This window comes from Babylonia areolata, chromosome 24 (assembly GCF_041734735.1).
Source record: "Babylonia areolata isolate BAREFJ2019XMU chromosome 24, ASM4173473v1, whole genome shotgun sequence".
In the NCBI taxonomy this organism is placed as follows: Eukaryota; Metazoa; Mollusca; class Gastropoda; order Neogastropoda; family Buccinidae; genus Babylonia; species Babylonia areolata.
In genome coordinates, this window is record NC_134899.1 from 7,408,637 (window position 1) to 7,430,682 (window position 22,046).

The window sequence follows — 22,046 nt, forward strand, 5'->3', positions numbered from 1 at the left end:
GAGCGGGTTTGTTTTCCCCACACAGCCACGGTGAGCAGACGAAAGGACAACAAAAGCCTTGGAAACCAATCAGCATCCATCGCTGTCGGTAAAGTTGCAAGGTAGGTTTTGGTTCCAATGCTATCGACAGCTCTTCTGAGTCTTTGCAGCTCGTCTTTCCGTGCCTGGGTTTCGTTTTTTCAATGAAAACAAAAGGGGGAGAAAAAAAAAAAAGGGGGGGGGGGGGGGGGAGGAGACAAAAATTCCACCACGATAATTACGCCATCGGTTTTTGTTCACTTGGGACTGCTGATCTTGTGCAAGAAACTTTTGACTCCATGAAGAGATACGACAGAGTGGACTGCTAAATGACTTTTCATTACTCAGTCTGTGCAGCCAGGCTGAACGTTCAAATGAAATCTTCATGAGGCGTTCCAGAATATCCAAGTTCTCTGTGTGGAGAGGCAAAAAGCTGTCTGCTTTGTTCCTGTGTACTGTCAACACTGGCCGCTTTTCCTTACTGATCAGTGCTGAAAGGAAGGTTGACCAGAGAGAAATACTTGGTGACGGAGTGAGGACATGATAACAGCACGGGATGTGCCCACACGGAGTGAAATGCTGTGACAGCTAATGTAGAATGAGCACGGCTGTACCTCCTCTTGCTCTCGACGGCAAGTGTCTTCTCTTTCTTTGTGTTATTGCTTTCCTTTTCTTCTTGTTCTTTCTCTCTTTCTTTATTGGCTTGTCATTTTTATTTTCCGTCATTAGTGGTTCTTCCTTACCATGCTCTCTCTCTCTCTCTCTCTCTCTCTCTCTCTCTCTCTCACATTCTCTCTCTCTCTGAATTCTAAGAATGCCACTGACTTTAGCATAATGCACGAATGCCGCTTAATTTCTTTTCATACTTTTATGGTATTTAGACATGGAACCTAAATTGAATTTAGAATAGTATGTGATGCCGGCTTTTTTACTTTGAGTTTTTGTAAAAACGAAATAGCTACTCAGCTGCAGTCGTTTAAATAGATCCGTTCGAATCGGCTGACAGAAAAGCTATGATTATGTTAGTTATAGCCTCGTATTTGCACGTTGTCATGGGTTCTCTAGAGTTACTTGATCTTTGTGGGTATGTATCATGATGTTTGCCAGGCTTATCGGACTCAGCAAATCAAAGAAACAATAAATATTATACACACGTACGGCATTTTACTTTTCGATAGGTGGTGCAATATTTTTTACTTAGAATATACGTTAGTGGGCCTCAGTGCTGCAGCCAATAAACGATTTTACAAAAACATAAATTGTATTGTATATCTTTTTCACAACTGTCTTTTTGTGAAACTTGGACCACTTTCAAATAACAGAATACAGAATACTTTATTATCTCAACAAAAGAAATTCATATTCACTGAGCTTGTCTCTGTGACTAAGTCTACGTACTACAGTGATATCGGTGTTGTGCGTGCGCGCGCGCGCATGTGTGTGTGCAGTGTGTGTGTGTGTGTGTGTGTGTGTGTGTGTGTGTGTGTTGTGCTTGTTTTGCCTCTGCATGACAATGATCGTACACGGCAAAAATATAAAAAACGGATCTAAAAACGTATGACGGTAGTGTTAACTAGTTTGTGACCAACAACAACAACAAAAAAGTTTCTACAATAATTAGCCATCTGCATGTGTGTGTGTGTGTGTGTGTGTGTGTGTGTGTGACATGTGACACACACACACAAACACACACACACACACACACACACACACACACACACATATATATGCATCCATCCACACACGAAAACGCAAAACGGAGACAAGTAGCAACAATAATAACCATACCCCCAATGTCCAGATCTAGAGGAAGCGGAAGGAGACGCCCCCAGCAGTCCACTACAAGTCACGGGCCGAAGCATCCTCTCCGAGCGACCCGACCGCTGGCACACCAGAATGTCCATCAACAAGCGCTACACCGTCGACCGCCGCAACGTCGACAACCGCACCTTCACCAACAGCAACGGCGGACAAGTGAACAGGGGGTCGCCCACAAGAAACTCCAAAGACACCTCTCCAGCCTCACGTCCCACACCACGATCCAGACCGTTCGGCCAGGACCCAGCACGTCACGGGATGGACCAGATGAGTAGAGACCCCCCGTACCCGAAACCTCGCTACCAGGTCGTGCCAGAGCAGGAGGAAGGTTCTGTGACGGATGGAGACCCAGACGTACGTGATTCCGACGCTCGGAGGACGGGCAGTAAGAGGGATCACAACGGCAAAGGGGGTGGTGGTGATGACGGGTTGGGTGACGAGCGGTATGATGGCGGAACTGATGACGTGGGTGATGTTGACGACGGTGATGACTGGATCCAAGCGGACGATATGGCGGACCCTGACAGTGATTCCATTCAATATGAGAAGTTGTTTATGACTGAGGAGTGAGTATGGATCCTTGTCTGTCTGTCTGTCTGTCTGCCCGTCTCTCTCTCTCTCTCTCTCTCTCTCTCTCACTCTCTGACACATATAGCTTGGTGACCAGCTGAAAAGAAATGAAATGTGACGCTATTGACAATCCATGCATAATTGCGTTCGGTTATGAAAGACTCAAAACGTCCTTTTTGAACAAAGTGAGTCTATGTTATAATCTGGTGTTCGGTTGTGTGTGTGTGTGTGTGTGTGTGTGTGGTAAACTTTAACATTGCCATTTTCTCTGGGAATACTTTGCCTGCGAATACCAAACTTAGCTTAAACATAGTATGAACAAAAATCTTCACAGTCATACCAATAATAGCTAGTTATAAGTCTCCCGAATTAAGCCGTATTTCCGGATCATTAACAGTTAATTTCGTTGAGATTCTTTATGAAATCCGAAAATTCTAAAAATCGCTTCCTGCTGACTTGCTGGAAGGTAGGTTTTAAGAAGACGACATGACATCGTTTTTCTTGTTCACAATTAAAAGGAAAGAAATACAAATTCTGGACAGAACACATACAGTGATACTGACTACACCATCGACATGCTTTACATATACATATTCTAAAGTGGACACTGAATTAACTGGAATGAACACAAAAGAAAAATTGAATTGGTCGTTTCGTTCAGCCCGTTGTGGATCTAAAGATCCACCAGATCTAAAGATCTACCAGGTGTTGCGATGTGCTTGAAGCGATGGCAACGTTTCCTTTACGGCCGAAACCAAAATATAATCAAGATATAATAAAACACACAAAAACATGATTAAAACGGTGTTATTACGTCCAATACAATCACGTCTATTTATCACAGGAAGTAGAAAACAACAACATTGCTTTAAATATTAAATTTAGTCAAATGACCTCATATGTGCTGCAGCAGTGGGGATTAGTCTGCTTGCTTCGGAACTGAACATGTATGGCTCGATTCCACTAGCATATCGGTTTTTTTGGGGGGGGGTTTCCTTCTTTTTTCCCCCCCTTCTTTTTCTTTTTCTCTCTCAAGCTTGTTTTATATATTATATTTAATACAGAACACTTTTTAACGATTTCTTAATCTCTTTTTTTCTCTCCTCATGATTCCTTAGCTACTGGATAAAGTGTACAGCACAAGTGAGTCTTGAAGGCTTTGCCTCTTTTTAACATATATGATCAAGATACCTTTGATCCGTTGAAGTCGACATTAATCGAATTCATGCATCCTTTGGCATAATTTCTTCACACACTTTTCATCGGTTTTTTGTTGTTGTTGTTGTTTGTTTGTTTGTTTTTGTTTGTTTTTTTGTTGTTGTTGGTTGTTTTTTTCCCGGATGTTTTTTGGTTTTTTTTCTTCTTCTTCCGTTCGGAAATCTAGGGCCCAGATAGATAGATAGATAGATAGATAGACAAGAAGGAAGAAGGAAACCACAGAAGAAGAAAAACAAAGACAGATATCAAGAAAGAAGTTACGACAGAACAAATGTAAGAATAACATAAAGGAACCTCCCACAGGAAAGGGGATTGAAAGAAAACAGAACACAAAAATAGCAAAACGTCAAGAGGAAAAGAAAGAAGAAAAAAAAGAAGAAGAAAGAAACGGAAATAAAGACATTAAAAATTCATGTATTCCAACATCTCTGCTTTTCCATTTTCCACATGGTTCAGTTCTTGGTCCTGTTTTGTTTGTAATGTAGACCACACCACTTTTACTATCATCAAGCAAGAAACAGTTGAATATCACCGTTTTTGCATATGACACTCGATCCACTTCATCAGCCCTGTAAACTCTCCAAAATGCGTTCACTGGTACCTACACTTCAAAACTGCGCCTTTGATATCAAGTCATGGATGTCAGATAACATGCTCAAGGTGAATGTAACAAAACTGAGGCACTCTATTCTGTTCTCAGAATTTGTTGTACCAAACTATTCTCTACTCTCTTCCATTACCATACTCACGCATAGGTTCAAGCCGTGTATCCATTTGTTTCTTTGACATTTATCTCCAAGCTTTCCTCACTAAATTTAGCAAAGATGTTTAGATGCGTATTTGGAAAGGCCATATCCAGAAGCACATATAGGTTACCTCGAGTGTCATATTCTAATAGTAACAGCATTCTTGCCTATTTTTTCTGAGTTCTCTTGAAAAATATTTTTTTGTAAGTTTCAAGATGTTATACAGTCTTGCAGACTTGCTGTGGAGTCTCGTATGATATTTGTTATGATTGTTTGTTGATATTGATGATATACTTTGTGTGGTTTGTGTGTGTGTGTGTGTCTTTTTGTTGTTGTTGTTGTTTTTGTTTGTTTGTTTGGTGTTTTTTTGTTTGTTTTTTGTTTGTTTGTTTTCTTGTTTCTGTTCCCCAGTTCTTCTGATCATAGTCCTGGTTTTTATCTTTTTTTTTTAAAATATGTACTTTTCACACACACACACACACACACACACACACACACACACACAAAAGCAATCAAGCAAAAACAAACATCGACCTCCACCCACCCACCCACTGAAGCAGGAATAACAGTTGCCATTGTGTCGTTGGTTTTTTGTTTGTTTTGTTTGTTATTTTGTTTGTGTGTGTGTGTGTGTGTGTGTGTGTGTTTCATGAACTGTTATTCCAGCCAGAAGACAGATCAAACAGAAAGCAATGCCGGCAGGCTGTGATCTTTGTAAATCGATCGATAGGAAACCAGTTCTGCAACTTGTCTCAGCCACACCATGCGTATGACGTTATCTCCGTGAAGGGCGTCGATCACACGTTCAGGAGACCGACTCTTTTAGATCGATTGGAAAGTGACCGTCGTCTGTGACGCTTAATAATTGTCGCGTGCCCAAACTTGTCAGCAGTCCTGGCTCCCAAAACTGTCGCCAAAACGAACTGGTAGCACTCTGTGACAATTTTGAGAATGTTTCACAGACCGATACTTGAGAGAATTAACTTTGGGGCTGAATTCCCTGCTGTACCGATCGTACATAAACAATATTTCTCTTACTTTGGCACCCTGGCCAACGTTTCGTTCATCTCGAGGGTGTAGCTGATAGTTTGGAACCAAGTAAATCTTATCAGGAGCGGTCCGACTATCAGTGCTCCGATCAGTCGAAGTGTTTTCCCTCAGCCGCACCGAGCGGGCCTGGAATTGACTGTTTTTACCCGGGCATATTTTCATTGGCAGCATACTTCAACTCTGTGTGTGTGTGTGTGTGTTTTGTTTTGATTTGTCAGTTTTGTTGTTGTTGTTGTTGTTTGTTGTTTTTTTGGGTGGGGGGTATGTTCGTGTTTCCACAACCCACCGAAGACTGAAAGAGGGTCAGTAATTAAGGAATCTTTAAAGTGGATGGGCTATTTGATCCTTTGCATTTTTACTAGTAGGCCTTTTCACTGTGGATCCATGTCATGGATTTCTGTCCCGAGATGCACATCGATAGACGCAGTGTGTTTAATTTATATATTTAGACCGAGTTAAATCGATCGTCAGTGGATCAGGATCACTGTGAGGACTGATACATTGCAGGCGCCAGTCTGGCCATTCAAGTTAATTTTTGTAGCGCATATTAAAAAAAAATATATGTAACAAAATAATTTAAGAAAGAACTGTACGTTAGTGGTGGAAAACAGCAGTTGGCAGGGAACTTTTGAAGGTCACCTTAAATGCTACGTACTTTGTAGTCCCTGCACTGATAACTCATTCTTCTAGTTGTTTCCATTCTGCTGTTTTTGTTTTTTTATATAAAAATTATTAAGTTAGTCTGTTTTGCTAAATGGAATTGCAAAACCTTTGCTGTTTTTGACCGTTCTTCCTCCTTCAGTGTTGTTTGTGTCATGATCTTTATAGGTATCGCTGGCCTGGATCTTCTGCTGGATTTACTGGCAGGTGTTATGAATTTTTCTGTCGACGGACAATTTGACTGTCGACAGTCCTGTAAAGGGTGCATGGTGAGGCGGATGATTTTGTGCCAATCCTCCAAAGGTGGTAATGCCTCGGCTCTTGTAGCATACCAGTCACGCAGCCTGGGTCCCTTGACCTATAGTCCTTAGCAGTGAACCAGGAGGTCTGGTATTGAACCCTTTCGTGCAGTGCCTTTTTTTTTTTTTTTTTTAGGTAGGAGTCCCTCATACCACTGCACCACACCCCACATTTGAGCGGACGAGAGAGATAAAATGACGCCATTCGTCGACTCTCTGGAGAGTAGTTTTTCAGTTTTCGTCTCAGGAAGTCGTGTGTGCAGTTGGCTGTTTTTACAGATGTTAGTTGTGTACGTGGCTGATCCATTTTAAGTCATTTGAAAACGGCTGTACTCCCAGGTAGGGGTTCTTTTGGACGTGTTCAGTCTAATACTATACCTCATTCAGTCAGTAGAAGTGAGGTGGTTCTTCTTCTTCTGCGTTCACTCGTATGCACACGAGTGGGCTTTTACGTGTATGACCGTTTTTACCCCGCCATATAGGCAGCCATGCTCCGTTTTCGGGGGTGTGCATGCTGGGTATGTTCTTGTTTCCATAACCCACCGAACGCTGACATGGATTACAGGATCTTTAACGTTCGTATTTGATCTTCTGCTTGCATATACACACGAAGGGGGTTCAGGCACTAGCAGGTCTGCACATATGTTGACCTGGGAGATCGTAAAAATCTCCACCCTTTACCCACCAGGCGCCGTCACCGTGATTCGAACCCGGGACCCTCAGATTGACAGTCCAACGCTTTAACCACTCGGCTATTGCGCCTGTCAGTGAGATGGTTTATCTTGCTGGATAGGATGGGACATATCTGGCCGTTGAATCGAGTTCCCCAGTCTTTCACCCGTACTTCTAGACTGTCCAGATCTTTCTGTGGGGTGATATGGTCATGGAAGGAAGGAATTTCCCGGTGTCAAGTACATCTACAAAAGGCACCCACATATAGAAGCATACTGTTGACTTTACGGACTGTGGCAGGTTGTTCATAAAGCAAAGAAAGAGTAAATGACCCAGTACTGTGCCATCAGGGTCACCTGCGTGGTAACATTTCTGTTTCCTCTGATTTCTCGCCTGGAGAAGCACCCTCATTTTCCGTTGGGTCAGTTAGTTGTTCAGTGATCCACTGCACGGTGAATGGGTCTTCTGATCCCGTAGTGGATCACCTTGTGGAGAAGCCTATTGTGTCATCACAGTATTGAAGACCTAATCATTAGTCAAGAATCACCACGTCTGTGTGGGTGTTTGCTTCACTGTGATATGAAGACTGAGGTCATGCATATGCATGATGGTAAGCACGGAGTTTCGCATGAGTGGCCTCTCCTATAACGATATGGTTTCTAACGATTTTTCTTCTGTCCATATCGGAAAAAAAGAATTAAGGCACAAGTATGATATTTATTGAGGTTTTTTTTTCAGACATTGGTACAAAGACTGGTCCTAAATTTGCCCGTTGGGAAACTCTAGTGTTAGCACTGAGTCATGTTGAACGCTGTTCGATTGACACGGTGTTTCTGTTGTTACCGTTTGCTTGATCTTCGTTATTGTGTATATAAAACAGAAGATATATTTGAAAGAGATATAATATAGTTGATTATAAGATTCATTCTCACCTAGATTTTTTTTTTCTTTTTTCTTTCTTAAATGTAGCCTACACGACAGATTACGCTAGTTGATGTGATACTCAGTGATATTTTCTTTATTCATCACAAAAAGCGTACACCTGACTGATCATTGTCTACACTGAATATTTTCATTTAGTTTCGTCACACACAGACACACTAATTGACTGAGATATCTATGGTGTCCTGAAGTTGGGGTCAGAGTTTAATGTCATTAAAGAGTCATTGACTGAAATCTTTTTAAACTGCTATATCTCAGGGCATTGGTCAACAAATCACTCTGAGTGTCAAATTTAAGCATAATTTGGAAATAAACAACTGATAGATCGATAGATAGATAGATAGATCTAGATAGACAGACGTAAATAAATTAGAAACGGGAAAAGGAAGATGTCACTTAGCTACAGTAAAGGCTTGCAAGATGGCGGGTGGAAGCTTCGTTTCAGATGAGGATGGCGCTAATCCTGTGCAGGAGCAACAAATGGGGTAAGAAGAGAAAGAAAATACAAATTTAAGGATACCTGTATAGAATGTTGGAGGTAATGTCGCACTTTAGCAATGCTGATTTTTTTTTTTCAACTCTAGCCTCAAAGGTGTGTCATTAGATTTCTTTATGTGACTCATGTTTTTGTCAGCCGCATCTCAATATGAACGGAGCACAATTTATATCAAACCGGCGGTACATTAACCAGATTAGCAAACCAATACAATCCAAAACATGAATGATGATAGCAGTAACTCGTCATCTATCAGACTGATTTTTAGATGATACAGGTGAATATTTTGTTGACTTTACTGGTAGGTGTCAAACTTTCGGGCTCCCCATGTATCTCTCTCCCGCCCCCATTCCCCACACCCTCTCGATCCTCTCTTACTCTCTCACTCTCTCACACACGCACACACACACACATGCACGCAGATGCACATACACATACACCAATATCGAAATTTAATGTTTACTTATGCATGTATATGAGCATGTGTGTGTGTGTGTGTGTGTGTGTGTGTGTGTGACTGACTATGGACTGCATGAGTGTGATTATGATCTGTATGTATACACATCACAAAAATAAATGAAAGAAGAATTAAAACAGTGATGTATGCATGTTGACATATATCTTCAGTTTTATGATTTGTTCTTAGTTGAGAATACGCTTTTCTTCTCAGAATGGGTGTTATAATTTGCTATACATGTTGTTGATTTTTTTAACAGGGAAATGCTTGAACAGTCTGCAGCTGAACTGCAAGCAACCATTGAGGAACTGGAGAAATACTGTGACTTGATTGAAAATGAAGGTATCACCCCTTTTGATCCGTATGAAAGCAACCCTTGTTCCCTGTTTGGATTTTTTCCTTTCTTTCTGTTTCCATCTGTTGATAGGTGGGGTTAGAAGAATAACTTAGATTTCTTTTGCACTTAACATTGTGAAATATCAATTTATTTTCAGACACTTGGAATGTGGTTGGAAAATAGATATGATGTATAATACATCTGTATTTTCCTATCTGAATGTAAAGTCTGTATTTATTTTAGATAGGAATGCAATTTGTTCTTTGTTGTTTGTATTGTAGGTAAATTTGTTTGGAATCAGAGAAGAAACTGGGGTCAGTGGTCTTTAGACTTTGAGAGAGTGAAATTCTGTTTTTGAAGATAATTGAAAATCACAAAACACTTTTAAATTTTGCTGTTTAGGAATAGGAAATAAAACTTAAAGTTTATTCGAAAGACAGAATTCATCAATCAAAAGGGCTAAACACATCAAAAACAATCTTGACCATGCAATTAATACATTTTTGCCAACTTTCTCCTCTTTTTGTCTCTCACCACTTTAATTCATCTTTGTGAGGTGTTCTTGAGCATGCTTGTGATTGATTCATATGTGTACTAGTGCTTAAAAAAAAAAAAAAAGAAGTTTACTTTATCCTTGTGAGATCTTCTTGACAGGCATGTTTATTTGTGTGATTGATCAGTATGTGCATAATTTTTGTTTTCTTACATTTTCACAATCAGGATTTAGCACGTCACAAATACCATTTATATCAGTATAATTACAGAAGTTTGTAAATACAGTTTACATGCAATTTTCACAAATACCATTATTTTATTATATGATATAAATGTTGTATGCTATTTGGTTTTTGTAAAGAGCCTACACCGGTAAGGTTATACACTGTAAAAAGTCCTATTACTGTTACTATTAATGCATCATGTAAAGCATGAGGGGTACATGGTATGAAACACTTGATTGATTGAATATTACATTGAATTTCTTCTGGGGTTTTTGGTTTGTTTGTTGTTGTTGTTTTTTTGTTTTTTTTTTAAATGAGGGAAGTGGAACAAGCAAAGACATGCTTTTTCCATCCTGAACTCAGGGCACAAAAAACAACCAACAACAACAACAACAAAAACCACCAAAAAAAGGAAAGAAATTAACGCTACACCAAGAAAAAATGAATCCAATTACCGAAACAGATAGGGCAAACACACCAAAATGTAGGAACATATATATATATGCCTAAACATCTGGACATCCCGGACTTGCAGGCAATGAGTGGAAAACCCGCTGTGAGAGCCAGCAGGAGACTAACCAGCAGTTGGAGCGACAGATTCTGCTGCTGCAGAGCAAAGTGGAAGATGCTCGTCTGAACGTGAAGGAAGGTATGGATTTCCTTTTACTGTTTGGTCTGCTTTGTTTGGTTGTTTGTTGTTTGGTTGTTGTTTTTTGTTGTTGTTATTTTTCAGGTTGAGATTGCATCAGTGCAGCTATTCCTTTCCAGACTGTGTGTAAATGTGTGTTTGTGTGAGTGTTTTTGTGCGGGAATGCACATGTGTGTGTCTGTGTCTGTGTGTGTTTCTCTGTGTGTCCAAAGTATGTGTGTGGGTGAGAGATAGAGAGAGTGAAAAAGAGAGAGAGAGAGTGTGTGTGTGTTTTCCTGTCTGTCCACACACCACCACACCCAAGTTTGTTCTTTGACAATCTCAGTGCCAGCACAAGGAACATGACTGATAGTGTAAGTTTGCTATGAGGTCACTGTAAACGTGACATGAGACAGGTATACCCCTTATGTGGAGACACACACACACACACACACACACACACACATCCTGTGCATTCACATTGAGTAAGTGGTCACAGGAAAATGAGCTACTTCTTGTCTATATTCTTTCTTCTGATCATATGTTATTGTTGGCTTAGGAAAGACAAGTGGAATGGAGGAGGGTGGGGGTTGGTAAACTTGGAGATTGGGGTGGATGGAGAGGGGGTGGAGGAAGGTGGGGTGTGTGCTAAACTTGGAGATTGGGGTGGATAGAGAGAGGGGGTGGAGGAAGGTGGGAGTTGGTAAACTTGGAGATTGGGGTGGGTGGAGAGGGGGTAGAGGAAGGTGGGGTGTGTGCTAAACTTGGAGATTGGGGTGTATGGAGAGGGGGTGGAGGAGGGTGGGGTGTGTGCTAAACTTGGAGATTGGGGTGTATGGAGAGGGGGTGGAGGAAGGTGGGGTGTGTGCTAAACTTGGAGATTGGGGTGGGTGGAGAGGGGGTGGAGGAAGGTGGGGGTGGGGTGTGCTAAACTTGGAGATTGGGGTGGGTGGAGAGGGGGTGGAGGAAGGTGGGGGTTGGTAAACTTGGAGATTGGGGTGTATGGAGAGGGGATGGAGGAAGGTGGGGTGTGCGCTAAACTTGGAGATTGGGGTGGGTGGAGAGGGGGTGGAGGAGGGTGGGGTGTGCTAAACTTGGAGATTGGGGTGGGTGGAGAGGGGGTGGAGGAAGGTGGGGTGTGTGCTAAACTTGGAGATTGGGGTGGGTGGAGAGGGGGTGGAGGAAGGTAGGGGGGGTGCTAAACTTGGAGATTGGGGTGGGTGGAGAGGGGGTGGAGGAGGGTGGGGGTTGGTAAACTTGGAGATTGGGGTGGATGGAGAGGGGGTGGAGGAAGGTGGGGTGTGTGCTAAACTTGGAGATTGGGGTGTATGGAGAGGGGGTGGAGGAGGGTGGGGGGTGCTAAACTTGGAGATTGGGGTGGGTGGAGAGGGGGTGGAGGAAGGTGGGGTGTGTGCTGAACTTGGAGATTGGGGTGTGTGGAGAGGGGGTGAAGGAAGGTGGGGTGTGTGCTGAACTTGGAGATTGGGGTGTATGGAGAGGGGGTGGAGGAAGGTGGGGTGTGTGCTGAACTTGGAGATTGGGGTGTATGGAGAGGGGGTGGAGGAAGGTGGGGTGTGTGCTGAACTTGGAGATTGGGGTGTATGGAGAGGGGGTGGAGGAAGGTGGGGTGTGTGCTAAACTTGGAGATTGGGGTGTATGGAAAGGGGGTGGAGGAAGGTGGGGTGTGTGCTGAACTTGGAGATTGGGGTGGATGGAGAAGGGGTGGAGGAGGTGGGGGTAGGTAAACTTGGAGATTGGGGTGGAGGGAGAGGGGATGGAGGAGGGTGGGGGTTGGTAAACTTGGAGATTGGGGTGGAGGGAGAGGGGGTGGAGGAGGGCATGGGAGTGGGGGATAGAGAGATGTGAGGAGGAACAGGGTGTGAAATAAGGTGGACAACTTGTCCATACATTAGTACTGCAACAAACTATCAAAATATTGAGTTGTCTCCCATATCCTCTGTCCACAATCAGTCCTCTCTCACTCAGTCTCTGTCTGTCTCTCCCTGTCTCTCTCTCTCTCTCTCTCTTGATTAGTATTATAATTATCAGTAGTAGTGGTAGCAGTAGTATTTACCATTGTTATTATTGTTGTGTCTTATCATTACTGTTTTTGTTGTCACAGGGACAGATTGGAAGACTAGGCAATGCCTAAAATCTTTATCCTTGAGTAATAAAGTTTTTGAATCTTGAATCTTGAATCTCTCTTTCCCCTTCTCTTCAAAATAGATTTGTTATTAATACTCACCATTATGTACACAAGATTTCTGTACCGCTTCATTGATCAATTCAAATCGAGTCTTTCTAACTCAGGGGGTTGCTTATAGAATGAGATTGTTAACATGTATAAGAGAGAGCTAGGGGGAGTTGTGGATCTAAAGAGACGGAAGACAACTACAAATGAAGTATCCATACAACAGTCGGTCAGGAACTGTTCTTTATATCTTGTTTCAAACCATCTCTTTTATTGGCATCACCATATGAATTATGTTGTCACAGTCAGAATGATATATTATGAGTAATGTCTTATGATCTTTGTCACTGTTTTCACAGGTTGCCGAGTTTCTGATGATACACATTCATGATTTTTTTTTTTCTCTGCTTTTGATTCATTGTTGGTTTCTTCCAGCTCACAAGACACCAAAAGACAACAGAAACAGTGATAATCTGTCTGAAGTGAGTAGCTCCATGTAGGCATGATTGTGTGTGTGTGTGTGTGTGTGTGTGTGTGTGTGTGTGTGATCATCTTCATTACTTTGAAATGTGTGTGTGTGTGTGTGTGTGTGTGTGTGATCATCTTCATTACTTTGAAATGTGTGTGTGTGTGTGTGTGTGTGTGTGTGATCATCTCCATTACTTTGAAATGTTAGTGTGTGTGTGTGTGTGTGTGTGTGTGTGTGTGATCATCTTCATTACTTTGAAATGTGTGTGTGTGTGTGTGTGTGTGTGTGATCATCTCCATTACTTTGAAATGTGAGTGTGTGTGTGGGGGGGGGGGGGGAGGAAGGGGGGCACATGCACACACGTGAGAGAGAGAGAGAGAGACTGATGTGGAGGGAAGAAAAATCAGCTTCCTATAAATACCTGATCATGAATGAACTGTGCACTGGTCTACAATCTTCACACTTCTTAGAAGAGTTTGCACTTTCTGGAGTAGGCATTCACTTAGGAATTGAAGAGAAAAAAAAATGTCCTCAACATTTTTAGTACTATTTCTGACCATCTGTTAAAGTTTCTCCATCTCGATCAGAAGCTGAAACCAAGGACATAAATGAAGGAGTGAATAATTCCTAACAATAACAACAATAATGATAATCATCAGCAAACTGATTTTGGTCATGTGATATAAAGAAAATGATAATTGTTTGTGAAATATTGATCATGATGATAATGATAAGAATAATAAATGAAGATAGTAATAACATTATTATTGTTATCATTATTACTCATAACAATGATAATAATAATAATGAACAAGTTAACACCAAGGATATACTTATTGCCTGTATGCCTTTCATTGTATACAAAATGCACTTGTGTAAAGGACAGAATAGAACACACACTTACACAAGCACACTTGATCTGTTTTAAAAACCCTGATACACCATCACTTTCTCCCAACTCTTAAGTCAAGCAAAAAATGTCCATATAGTGGAAGACAGATAAACATTATGTCAAATAAATTTTGATATTGTGCTTCATTTGTATTTGTATTTCTTTTTATCACAACCGATTTCTCTGTGTGAAATTCGGGTTGCTCTCCCTAGGGAGAGCACGTCGCTATACTACAGCGCCACCCATTGTTTTGTATTTTTTCCTGCATGCAGTTTTATTTGTTTTTCCTATCGAAGTGGATTTTTCTACAGAATTTTGCCAGGAACAACCCTTTTGTTGCTGTGGGTTCTTTTACGTGCGCTAAGTGCATGCTGCACACGGGACCTCGGTTTATCGTCTCATCTCAGTGACTAGCATCCAGACCACCACTCTAGGTCTAGTGGAGGGGGAGAAAATATCGGCGGTTGAGCCATGATTTGAACCAGCGCGCTCAGATTCTCTCGCTTCCTAGGCGGACGCGTTACCTCTAGGCCATCACTCCACATGAATAAGATCTTAAAAAAAAGAAGACAAAACAATAGTTTTCAGTTTCAGTTTCAGTAGCTCAAGGAGGCGTCACTGCGTTCGGACAAATCCGCATACGCTACACCACATCTGCCAAGCAGATGCCTGACCAGCAGCGTAACCCAACGCGCTTAGTCAGGTCTTGAGAGAAAAAAAAACGGTGAATAAATAATAGATAAGCGTACATAAATAAGTGAATAAATAAATAAATAATAATTATAATATATAAAAAAAAGGGGTAGTAGTAGTAGTAGTAATAATAATAATAATAAATAAATAAGACAACAATGATGATAAATAAGCAAATAAATGTAAAACATGAAGACACACATTCACACATGCACCCACACATGCATAACAGATATGCACCAAACATGCAGTTTCACAGATATGAAAGCACAGTCAAATACATATAAACATACATGAGCCCCAACACACACACACACACACACACACACACACACACACACACATTACAAAACGATAATGAAGAGCAATGGTCGTGTTGTCCAGCAGGCCAGCCCCCAGACGATCAAGGCACTGGAACGAGAGAAGAAGTTGTTGGTCAGTCAGCTGCGAGACCTAGAGTGGAGGATGGACCAAGAGTCCAAGGTAAGGGATGATCTGTGTTCGTGTCCAGGTGGTTCACTTGTTCACTTCTTCTGCAGTCATTTTATTTTATTTTCATTTTTATTTTATTTTATTTATTTATTTTCATTTATTTTATTTTATTTTATTTATTTTGTATTTTTTTCTCAAGGCCTGACTGAGCGCGTTGGGTTACGCTGCTGGTCAGGCATCTGCTTGGCAGATGTGGTGTAGCGTATACGGATTTGTCTGAACGCAGTGACACCTCCTTGAGCTACTGATACTGATACTGATCATAGATTGCGTCTCCCATGGTCACTGATACATGTGGGATTTTTCAGGCATGACCATTTTTACCCCTGCCGCATTCCAATTTCAGGGGTGTGGAGACTGAGTATGTTCTTGTTTCCACGCTGACATGGATCAGTTTCAGTTTCAGTTTCAGTAGCTCAAGGAGGCGTCAAGCAGATGCCTGACCAGCAGCGTAACCCAACGCGCTTAGTCAGGCCTTGAGAAAAAAAAAAAATGGATCAGTGGATCTTTAACTGGCGTGTTTGATCTTCTGCATGCACACACACACACACACACACACACACACACACACACACACACACACAATGGGGTTCAGGCACTAGGGAAGTCTGCTCATATGTTGATCTGGAAGATTGGGAAAATCGCCACCTTTAACCTGCCAGGTGTCATGACAGGGGTAGGAACCCCAGACAATAAGATCAAAGAGCCAACACTTTGACCGCTCAGATGTTGCACCTATCAGATGGTTGACTGTTAGGGGTTGTGAATAGTAATATGACAGGAGAGTATGTAGATGTTGCTGTGTGTGTGTGTGCGTGCATGTGTGTGTGTGTTTTCTTTTCATTTTTTCATTGGTAAAATGTTGGATTTTTGTTGTTGTTTTTTTTGTGTGTGTGTGTGTGTTTTTGAAGCAGTGCTTAGATTGTTCACACAGCTTTTGTATATACATGCATCAGTACTGTGATTGATTGTGTTTGAAAGCTTGACTGTGTGAGTGAGATGGAAGACAGGGGGAAAAGTGGCACTTAACTCAGACATGGAACGTGGTAAGCTTGGACTGTAGTTGTGTCCCTTACATCAACACAGGCACAGAGGTACAGAGAAATGAGCTTCAAGTCAGGTGCCTCTGTCTAACCGAAAGGAACAAAACTTATGCTTTATTTATTCTTATTCACTCTCTCTCTCTCTCTCTCTCTCTCTCTCTCTCTCTCTCTTTCTCTCTCTCTCTCTCACACACACACACACACACACTCTCTCTCTCTCTCACACACACACATACACACACACACTCTCTCTCCCTCTCTCTCTCTCTCTCGCTTTCTCGCTCTCTCTCTGAATAGTTCTGCCAAAATTTTGTTTTTGTTGGAACAGCTTTTTTTCCTTTTTTTTTCATCTACACCTGAATGCACATTAAGGCATCTTGTGTTGTTTTTTTTTCCCATCCACACCTGAACTACACATTTGTTTTTTCAGCCACAAGTGAACTGCATAATACAGCATCATGTTTTTTTTTCATCCATACCTGAACTGCACATGTTTTTTCAACCACAAGTGAACTGCATAATACAGCATCATGTTGTTTTTTTTCATCCATACCTGAACTGCACATGTTTTTTCAACCACAAGTGAACTGCATAATACAGCATCATGTTTTGTTTTGTTTTTCATCCATACCTGAACTGCACAAGTTTTTTCAACCACAAGTGAACTGCATAATACAGCATCATGGTTTTTTTTTCATCCACACCTGAACTGCGCATGTTTTTTCAACCACAAGTGAACTGGACATTACAGCATCATGTTTTTTTCATCCACACCTGAACTACACATTTGAGTTTCATGTTGTTGTTGGGTTTGTTTTGTTGTTATTGTTTTTTGTCCACACCTGAACTATGCAGTACAGCATAGTTTGTGTGTTTGTCATACACACCTGAACTATGCATTACAGCATCATGTGTTTGTCATACACACCTGAACTACACATCAGAGCGGCATGTTGTTACTCCGCCCTGTGCAGGCTTACCACAAGGCCAACGACGAGAGGAAGCAGTACGTGCTGGAGATCAACAAAGCCAAGGCCAGCATCGGCCAGATGAAGTCACGGCATAGAACACTGATGGTGCCTGACCAGGAGGGGAGCAGCTCCTCCCGCACGTACAGAGACACCACCGGGTAAGGGTGTTGATCTTGTCAACCTCCACCTTTTCGTTTTGTTTTGCTAATTCATGGAACACTATCCCTGGCCACCTGTTCATTTAATGATGATATCAACAATACCAACAGTTGATATTCTATTTTTAGTGAATCATGTGACTGTCATGATGGTCTGCATCACCTTTTTGCATGGCTGGTAAGCCGCCGGCACCCATCACCATCAACCAACACTGACACAGCACCTCCCTGATGAAACTGTCCCAGAACATCAGCACTGGAGTGAAACAGGGTTGCATGCTCACTCTCATACTTTTCACAGTGGTGGTGTTACCGTGGCATGTTTTACTGGTGGAGGGAGATGATTCACAGCCAGTGGCTCTGCTTCCAGTGGCTGTGACCTGGGATGCTGACTGGGGCATTGATATCAAGCGGTTAGCAGCCATGGCATTTTGAGCTGTGAAGGTTCCCCCGAAACTGGAGTATGGCAGCCTACATGGCGGGGTAAAAAACAAAACGGTCATACACGTAAAAGCCCACTCGTGTACATACGCGTGAATGTGGGATTTGCAGCCCATGAACACAGAAGAAGAAGAGCTGTGAAGGTGATTAGAACAGAGGGAGATGATGGAATGGCATGCATTGCTTCTGCGGCTGGCGTTGTGACCTGTCCATGTGTTGGATGATTTTAGTCCACACCTGTGGATTTGGGTGTTTGTTTGTGTGACAGTCCATGTTCTTGACTGCATGCACTCCACTTCCTGTTCACTGACTGAGGCTACACGTTTCTTGCAGTTCTGATCAAGCTCTGGTGTTGAAGCCTGTCGGAAAAAGCAGGTCAAAAGTTTTTGGTGTCTCCATTCTGATATAAAGGGGAAACAAAAAGGCATCGGTGATTGTTCTCATACTGAACCATGGCTAGATGCTGCTTAGGTCTTCTTCTTCTGCGTTCACTTGTATGCACATGAGTGGGCTTTTACGTGTATGACCGTTTTTACCCCGCCATGTAGGCAGCCATACTCTGTTTTCGGGGGTGTGCATGCTGGGTATATTCCTGTTTCCATAACCCACCGAACACTGACATGGATTACAGGATCTTTAACGTGCGTATTTGATCTTCTGCTTGCATATACACACGAAGGGGGTTCAGGCACTAGCAGGTCTGCACATATGTTGACCTGGGAGATCGTAAAAATCTCCACCCTTTACCCACCAGGTGCCGTCACCGTGATTCGAACCCAGGACCCTCAGATTGACAGTCCAATGCTTTAACCACTCGGCTATTGCGCCCGTCGCTGCTGAGGTCAATGGCCAGTTGTTTTAACTTCTCATTCTAAAGACTTTGTTGAAAGAATCACTCTGGACATGTGGAGCAGTGTAACAAATTAAGCACCTACTCATGCTGTTGGATTTGTACACATTTTTTGTGACACAACAAAGAATATTATTCTATGATGTGCTGGTAGAGGTCTGTGGACTACTTAGGGGCATGTTTGTCTGTTCATATTTTTACTTCTATATTCATGAGCTAGAACTGGCATCTTGAAGCAGGCACCTGAGTGTATGACTGTTTTTACCCTGCCATTTAGGTAGCCATATTCTGTTTTTGGAAGAGTGCAGGTTGGATGTTCACATTTCCATAACTCATTGAATATCGACGTGGATCACCAGATCTTTGATATGCATATGTGTGTGTACATACAGAAGGGGGATTTGGGCACTAGTACGTCTGCTCATATGTTGACCTGGAAGATTGGAAAACTGATTTATATCTTTAATCCACCAGCACTGATACCAGGTATGAACCCTGGGCCTCCAGATTGAAGTCCTACACTCTGACCAGTCAGTTATTGCATCAGTTGTGTGCTCATTTTTGAAACAAACTGCCTGCTTGTTTGGTAGGTTTTATCTGTGAGCAGATGAGACCAGTGGGAAAAAGAAAGGATTATCACTTGGGGATTCATTATAGAGGGATGATGAATTCAGAATAACAGAAGATGGAAGTGCAAGAAAGAGAGAGAGAGAGAGAGAGAGAGAGAGAGAGAGAGAGAGAGAGAGTTTTTCTGTTTAATTTGTTGCATTTTATGTTAAAGATACTGGTATTGTTTTTGTATGAATGTTGTTTATTTAATTCAGATGTCATAGATCTGTCAGTCTTAAAAAGTAACAAAAGTATATCTGTATGTATTTATGCATTTGTGTGTGTGTGTGTGTGTGTGTGTGTGTGTGTGTGTGTGTGTGTGTGTGTGTGTGTGTACACATCCATGTACACATCCATGTTTGGTTTATGTATAATGACATTTGAGATGTGTGCATTACTACAGACAAAAAGCAAATGGTTCTCTCATTCAGGCACTTAAGCACAGATAAATTGTAAATATGAAAAACATTGAACTGATGAAGAACCTATTTTGGGTAGGAAAGCATGATTCTGGAGGGGGGGGATGGGGGAATAGTGTGGAGGTTTAAAAAGCCTTTTTTTTCAATTAGATAAATTGTGGAAAGCAAAAACGACATCTGTTGCATGTAAGTAAAAGATGACTTATTTTCAGGCTTAATTTTTCTGATGAGATAATCAAGCGTTTGAGATTTTGAAAATAACAAATACTATTTACGTCCGTGTTGTATATGGATAATGGGGAGATGTGCATGTCAACAACGCTTGTGACACAGTGACTCAAAATTGTTTAATGCTGAACACAAAAATCGGACAGAAGCAATCAAACTTCCTTGGAAGACTTCTTGTAACCTTGACAAATAACAACAAATATCAGTGCATTGTCTTCATGCACATTTTTTGCACACATGTGAATTAAATGTGATACATGTAACAAGCGTTGCAGCTCTAATAAAAAAATATTTTAAAAAATTCAAACATTTAAACAGAAGTTTGTTGAAATGAAATAATAGTAGACAGTAACAGTAATGACAGTAATGGTATTTATATAGCGCTGAATCTTGTGCAGAGACAAATCAAAGCGCTTTCGCACCAGTCATTCACACGCATGCATAACTCTAAAACTGTAGAAACTAAAGACAAGGAAGGGCAGGCAAGGGAGGCTATTTTTGGGAAGAGGTGGGTTTTAAAGCCAGACTTGAAAGAGCTGAGTGTGGAGACTTGACGAAGCGAAAGAGGAAGTTCATTCCAATCGCAAGGTCCAGAAACAGAGAAAGAACGGCGGCCAACAGTCGAGTGTTTGAATCTGGGTATGCGTAAACAGAGTGGATCCGAAGCCGATCGTAGTGAGCGAGAGATCACACAACAAACTGACCTGATTTCAAATATCTCACATAGCGCCGCTTAAACAATTTCGGACATTTAATTACCTGCTTTGAGAAAGTGGAATCTCCTACGAAGCGTTATCATAAATAACATTAAGGTGAAAATATAACACACAATATAAGGAATGAATGTGCAATATAATATGTGATATGCTGAATGATAGTGCCTTTTGGGTTTACCATGTTGATTACCATTTTCGAGCGAATAATGTACAAGGCTTTTAAACTGGTCTCAAAAAATAAATAATACCATGTCATGTGCATTGTGACATATTGCTAAATAGGCTGGACAGCTTGATAGCCATAAAATTTGTTCATTCGTTCATGTTTGTTTTGTCTTTTTGTTTGTTACCCTCTATACCCCAAAAGGGGTGAAAGCAATTTAAATCTTGAATCTCAATAATCAAAGAAAAACAGTGGTTATGAAATACAGAACAAAGAGATATAGTTACTGGGCAATACATCTGAAGTGATAACGCTTGTGACATGACTTTCATGCACTTTGCAGAAATATTCCTAGTGACCAGAGGATCATTGACCCTAAGAGAGGACCCATCAGGAAAACCGCCGGTGTAAAGAACCTTCCAAGTCTGGAATCGGAATACTGATGAGTGACTGTGCGCCTGATCAGATGCTGTCCATCGGAGAACTATCTCTTCGACCTCTTCTTTGTTGTCTGGCACGTGCACAAAGCATTCTGAAACACACCATGGGCTTGCTGAGGCACGCACACACAGCATGCATGTGCACAAACTTGCACATGTGCACATTCACATGCATGAACACATGCACAAGTCATGTATCTTACTGCCTTTATTGTTTGGTATTTACGTTTTTAAACACACACACGTGCGTGCGCGCGCACCTGCATCCGAATGCACACACACGTGCGGGCATGCATGCACACACACACACACACGCATGCATGCACAAACACACACACACACACACACGCATACATGCAAGCACACATAAAGTACATTCCGCTCCCTTCCTTCTTGTCCTCAACAAAATTATTTTCAGCATTCTCCTTCTTTTTTCACCCACCGGTGTCTGTGTCAGTGGTATTTGCATCATACAGATTGTCCCCCCCCTCCCCTCCTCCCCCATACCCCCCTGCCCTCCGGCACGGCCTTACCTGGCTCGATCTGCTACAGTCCCAGCACCAGCCAGCCACAGTTTCTGTTTGTGTTTCTCACAGGTGTCACTGCATTCAGACAAATCCTTACAGTGGATTGATGGCCTA

At 41.8% G+C, this 22,046-nt stretch overlaps 1 protein-coding gene across 1 annotated transcript; it reads left to right on the forward strand.

The window, feature by feature from the left end:
* LOC143299150 (uncharacterized) lies at nucleotides 1–21,630 on the forward strand. Its single transcript, XM_076612279.1, has 8 exons — nucleotides 1–101; nucleotides 1,820–2,402; nucleotides 9,206–9,288; nucleotides 10,538–10,651; nucleotides 13,257–13,303; nucleotides 15,263–15,358; nucleotides 17,385–17,539; nucleotides 21,309–21,630. The coding sequence occupies exons 2-8, from the start codon at nucleotides 1,915–1,917 to the stop codon at nucleotides 21,406–21,408; spliced, it is 1,083 nt and encodes a 360-aa protein (XP_076468394.1). The 5' UTR covers nucleotides 1–101; nucleotides 1,820–1,914; the 3' UTR covers nucleotides 21,409–21,630.
* Nucleotides 21,631–22,046: the final 416 nt, after the last annotated feature.